The sequence below is a fragment of the Trypanosoma conorhini genome (assembly GCF_003719485.1).
Source record: "Trypanosoma conorhini strain 025E chromosome Unknown Tco_14.4_contig_00961, whole genome shotgun sequence".
NCBI lineage: Eukaryota > Euglenozoa > Kinetoplastea > Trypanosomatida > Trypanosomatidae > Trypanosoma > Trypanosoma conorhini.
Genome location: NW_021705059.1, coordinates 1 through 4,957, shown reverse-complemented (window position 1 = coordinate 4,957; position 4,957 = coordinate 1). Strand labels below are relative to the sequence as shown.

General features: G+C 57.9%; 4 protein-coding genes across 4 annotated transcripts, besides 5 other annotated features; all 4 read right to left on the bottom strand.

Moving 5' to 3' along the window:
• Window positions 1-183: 183 nt before the first annotated feature.
• Window positions 184-207: a microsatellite.
• A 106-nt stretch (window positions 208-313) lies between these two features.
• Tco025E_09057 (uncharacterized protein) lies at window positions 314-1,357 on the bottom strand (the record flags this gene model as incomplete). The annotated part of the gene is made up of 1 exon (XM_029375884.1): window positions 314-1,357. The coding sequence occupies one exon, from the start codon at window positions 1,355-1,357 to the stop codon at window positions 314-316; it is 1,044 nt and encodes a 347-aa protein (XP_029223989.1).
• Window positions 1,358-1,410: 53 nt separating this feature from the next.
• Window positions 1,411-1,435: a microsatellite.
• Window positions 1,436-1,521: 86 nt separating this feature from the next.
• Window positions 1,522-1,560: a microsatellite.
• A 143-nt stretch (window positions 1,561-1,703) lies between these two features.
• Window positions 1,704-2,051, bottom strand: Tco025E_09056 (uncharacterized protein; the record flags this gene model as incomplete). Its single annotated transcript, XM_029375883.1, has 1 exon — window positions 1,704-2,051. The coding sequence occupies one exon, from the start codon at window positions 2,049-2,051 to the stop codon at window positions 1,704-1,706; it is 348 nt and encodes a 115-aa protein (XP_029223988.1).
• Window positions 2,052-2,340: 289 nt separating this feature from the next.
• Window positions 2,341-3,309, bottom strand: Tco025E_09055 (D-alanyl-glycyl endopeptidase-like protein; the record flags this gene model as incomplete). The annotated part of the gene is made up of 1 exon (XM_029375882.1): window positions 2,341-3,309. The coding sequence occupies one exon, from the start codon at window positions 3,307-3,309 to the stop codon at window positions 2,341-2,343; it is 969 nt and encodes a 322-aa protein (XP_029223987.1).
• Window positions 3,310-3,386: 77 nt separating this feature from the next.
• Window positions 3,387-3,417: a microsatellite.
• A 257-nt stretch (window positions 3,418-3,674) lies between these two features.
• Window positions 3,675-3,705: a microsatellite.
• A 44-nt stretch (window positions 3,706-3,749) lies between these two features.
• On the bottom strand, window positions 3,750-4,601 carry Tco025E_09054 (D-alanyl-glycyl endopeptidase-like protein; the record flags this gene model as incomplete). Its single annotated transcript, XM_029375881.1, has 1 exon — window positions 3,750-4,601. One exon carries the CDS (start codon window positions 4,599-4,601, stop codon window positions 3,750-3,752), a length of 852 nt encoding a protein of 283 aa, XP_029223986.1.
• Between the last annotated feature and the right edge of the window lie 356 nt (window positions 4,602-4,957).

Sequence of the window (4,957 nt, the reverse complement as noted above, 5' to 3'; positions counted from 1 at the left end):
CCCTGTGGTCCCCCCGCAACGTCCTCCGCCCTCCCTGCCTCCAAACCGCAAGCCTTTGCTCTCTCCCCCTTCTACGTCTTTGTTCTTCGATTGCGTTGGTGCGGAGTCTTAGAGAAGTAAGAGAAGCGCAGGAAACATCTTGCTGTCACCGTCACCCAGCGAAGGCGGCGAGCACACACACACAGAGAGAGAGAGAAAGCGAAAGAGGGGCCAGAGGTGCAGGTGAACAAGGCAGAGGAAAAGCAGTAACCCACGCAAATTGTGGTGCCTCATTTACCCACACCCAATCCACATTGCATTCTTTTTTTTTTTTCTACTCGGCCTTCGGTTTATGCGAACGGCGAAATCGTTTTCGTTGAAGTCGCACGCGCTGCATCTCCTTCTGCACTCGCATCGCATCCGTCATGCTCACCCACGGCTGCTCATTGCGGTGAAGCATCTCCGCAGCCGCGCCGAGCCCCGGCTGCAGTTTCTTCTGCTGCTCGATCCATGCCACTCGGCGGAGGTACGACTGGACAGCGTCCCCGCCCTTGACATCATCGGCAGCGCCGTAGTGGCTCATGATGCTGCTCAGCATGTGTTCCCACGGCAGGCGAACGCCCCCAACTCCGCCACGCGCGGCACCGTTGCGAGTGACGTTTGTGGAGTTGCTGAAGCCCACCGCCCCCGCTGGGGTTGCTGTATCCCCCGCACGCACCGCCGCCCGTGGCTCACGAATGGCACGCAGCAAGGCATCCTCCTCGCCCCCCAACGCAGCCTCCGCCCCCGCTCCTGTGGCGCCAAAAAGTCCTTTTGCTCCTTCATCCGCACCGCCGTCATCAGCATCAGGTTCTTCTTCATCGCTTGCACGACTCCCCTTCCTCTGAGGCTCCCAACTCGCCCCATGCCTCTTCTTCCTCTTTCTGTCACCGGTGGAATTCGCGGCACTCCTCGCAGTTCCCGCATTCGCAGTCTCCCCCTCCACGCCAGGCTTCCTTCCGTCGGCGTCTTGCAGGGAGTCCATTGACTTGCGAAGCTCCGACTCCATCACGGCCAGAAACGGCATGTGCGTTGGAAGCGCCACCACCGCATCCATCTCTGATAACCTTCTCTTCTCTTCGTCCTCGTCCTCGCCTAGGCGTCCGCGGCGCCGCGACTGCAGGGGGCCGCGGTCATCTCGGCGGCGCGCAATCGAGTGAATGCGATACACATCCGGCCCGTAGCAGAGCAAATTGCATTCCGCCTGTGGATCGTACGGGTGTTGTTCCCCAAGCGCCTGAGCCTTGGCGAGGAGAGGTAGCTTTCGCAGCAGCAGATCGGTCCCTGCCTGCCGCGGCGCCTCAACCGTCGACGTCGCTTTGCCGGACACCGCGCTCATCTCAGGACTGTCCCTCCTGTGTTGCTTCTTCCCTTGCCCCGCTTAGAAGCGGAGAGGAGGAGGAGGAGGAGGAGGAGGGGAAGGAGCAAGGAGTAAAGCACGCAAGGAGGGAGGGAGCGAAACAAAGCACAGGGGCGCGCGGAGTGGGAGCACACGCCGTAACGCCCCTCCCCCCCCCCACCCACACACACACACACACAAACTAGCAATCACGCGCCCTCCCCTCTTGTTCATTGTTGCGCCTGGCAAAACCGTCTTCTACGCCCCACGCGTACTTCTCCCGCAGCCGCGCGGTGCGGCGGCATTCGCGAACTCCCTCGCTGCGAAGTTCGCGGCGACGCGGAACTCACTCCTCTGCGAGTGGCGGCACGCCAATCTCCCGCCAATCCGCCAGAAGGTCGTCCTCCGAGTTGAGACTCAGCGCCCCCTCGACGCCGCCCCGCGTAGCGGTTGTGCGTCGCACCCCCGACGTCAGCGGCGCGTTCGCCGGGAGGGTGAAGCTTGCGGGGTCGTCGAAGTCCACAAGCAGCTCCAGCTTCGGGTTCTGGATCATCAGCGTGGCGTCCTCAAGGCGCCAGCGACGGTGCACGTAACGGGAGTCTTTTGACACCATCGCCGCTCGCTCTAACGTCCCCTGTAGAAACGCGCGCGACCAGATAGTGAAAGGGAGACAGGAAAAAAAAAAGGGCTCCATTGTTGGTTCACGTCGATTACACGCCACTAACCAGGAGGAGGAATGGTGATATTCGGCAAAGCAACGTACAGAGTGAATACCAGCCTTGACTTTGACGGGCCCCTTCTAGGGCGGCGGCACACGCCGCAATCGCACGTTCGATAGGTATGTCATACCAGGGACGCTCTCCACCGTCACCTGGGCATCCCGTTTTAGTTTTGTTGTCACGCATGTGGGGGTGTGGGTTTGCACCTTTTCCACAAATAAACAAGTTTCGCCCCCTTATTCTGCCTCCTTCATGCGTTTTTCTTCACACACGCACCCAACCGAGCACGGTTCCCCCTGGGTCTGTTACACACATCCTTCGTGCGCTATCCACTTGCTGCAGTAGAACCTTGCGTGAGTATTGGCAAGGCAGTGCGGTGACTGTTGATGTGCCTCCTTCCAAGGTGTCGTTGCAAAGCCACCGCGCATTATCCCAGTTTTGCTCTGCCAGGAGCAGGCTGTACTGCCTAATCCGGGATGCGTTAGCAGCGGCCTGGAGCGGCAGCGAGGCAATACCCACAACGACGGCGACGTGCCCTCCCGGTAGGCGGCTTTCATTTGCATAAACAAGTAGATCACCAATTTGGGGCCTGTAACTATTCCATGCATGCTTCTTCATAGTGGCATTTAACGCCGGCGCTCGGTCACATGACAGCATGTTCTCATACTTGAACAGTTTGACGCGCTTCCCATTAGTGTACGAGGCATAATTCACCCTCGTCCAGATATCTTCTGCGTTCCTAACAGACATGAACTGCACGGCGGGCCACTTTGCAAGCAACCAGAACCGTCGCGCATACTCTACAGAGTGCCACTTCAAACCGCTGTGCACCGGTGAGGTCTTGACTAGCACAAAGTGCTCCTCTACGTTGCGATAGTCCCTGTTGCAGTTGCTGAAGGCAAACACGCCTTTGCTTTCCCCCAATAGTTCACCAAACGGCGTCACACAGTGCTCCGGCCTGGGCGGCGTGTCCAGGTAAAACACAAACACAAAAAGGGCCAACAGCATCATGGCCGACAGCAAAGCCGCCACCCACTCATAGTGGCAGTGCTCCTGCACCTTGCTAAGGACCGGGTGAAGCGGGGAGTAAATGCGCTCCCAATAGGGCACCTCGTCCATCTCCTCCCGCAGCTGCATTGACCCCACCTCCACCGGAAGCGGACGCGGGTGCAGCATTGGAGTGCGCTCATTCGGCGCCGCCGCTGGGGGCGGTGCGGCCACGGCACGCTTCATCGCCGACGTCCGCCTAGCCGATAGATATTCGCACGCGCCAACACGTATGGCGCGCCAAAATGCTCTCCCCAGAAGCCAAGAAATACAAGAAGAAAAGAACAAGAAGAAATGTTTCAGCCCAGTGGGTTCCCACTTTTTTCCCTCCAACGCCATTTTTTTTTTCTTGTTGTTGTTGTAGTTTCTTGAAGGAGGTGAACGGAAAACAGAAAAAAAAAACATAATGAGAGAAAAAGGCATCTGCAACCCTCTTCTTTTTATTTCCCTCCGCAGCTGCTTTGCTGTACAGGAACCGTTACGACATCGCAAAATTATACGCGCATTGCCCCTTCGAGAAGGCAGAGGAGCGGAACAACTACATTACTAGGAAAGCAAAACAAAAGCAAAACAAAAGCAAAAAGTCATCGGAAAACACCTGTCTCGGCATTGGCGAACATGCTGCGCTACTCGGCGTACCTCACCCATCCAGTAATGGTTCTCTTGTCCGCCTCGGCGACCTCGTAGATATCCTCCTTGGTGTTGTGATGCATGGGAATTTCACGAGAGTAGTTGTGGTGCGGCGCGGGCCACACCTTGTTGTCCCAGTTCTGCTCCGCTACAAGGAGAGACTCGCTCTTCACAGCCACAACCACGGCAACGTGGCCAAACGGAAAGCCACCCTCCTGCCGCGGGTAGATGAGGAGGTCGCCAACGCGTGGGGCGGAGCCGCCAGCACGGGCTGAGACGTTGTTGGCATACTTGAGCAGCGGCGTGGTCGAGCCGTCGAGAAGCTGCACAGAGGTCAGTGACCAAATGTCGGCGGCCCCCGCCACCTTTTCAAAGGACGCCGGCACAGGCGTCCCACGAAGCATCCAATAGCGCCTTGCAAACTCCACACATTGCCACTCAATTCCGCTCATGTTCCCGGGACCTATCCCACTACTACTACTAATACCAGCAGGACCCATGAGTGCGTGCATGGGGTGCCAGATGTTGGAGATGCAGGTCGTCGCATTGCAGTTACTAAACCCAAAGACACCGTTGGCTACACCCAAAATGGTCCCAAATGTCGTGTCACACCCGATGCTACACCCCTCGGAAAGCCGATAAGTGTCATTTCCCTCATGAACGGTGTCTAACCGGCTTAGGTGTGAAGTCCTCGTAAGCAGTAACGCCATCAGGCACGCAAGGAGGCCCCAGATGCCGACTGCAATGACGCAGTACGGCAGTGACGGGCACCACAACATCGACGTTGCTGCGCCCTTGTTAACCCGAGGCGCCTGCCGCGTTCGCTTCGTCGCCTCACGCGGTGACATCCTTCGTGAGGTATGCGCCGCGGCTCTACTTCTTTGCGCGGTGGTGAAGCAGAGGTGCACAGGCGCCCTCACGAGTCCCTTCCCCTGCCCGCACTTTTTTTCTTTGCGCGCCTTGCTTTGCCACTGGTCAACGCGTCAGCTTCCCTACTCCAGCGGTGCCCTGCTGTGGGCGAGGCAGCAGAAAACCAAGGAGCTCATACCCCCCCAGCAAGCGCACACACACACACAGGGAGCCAACAAAAACAACGGCCAGAGAATAAGGGAGGAGCCAAGCAGTATGAATCAAAAACACGTGAGTCCAACAGACACGAATGCAGAGACAAAAAAAAGCGGGCAGGAATGAGGCGTCGACCTAC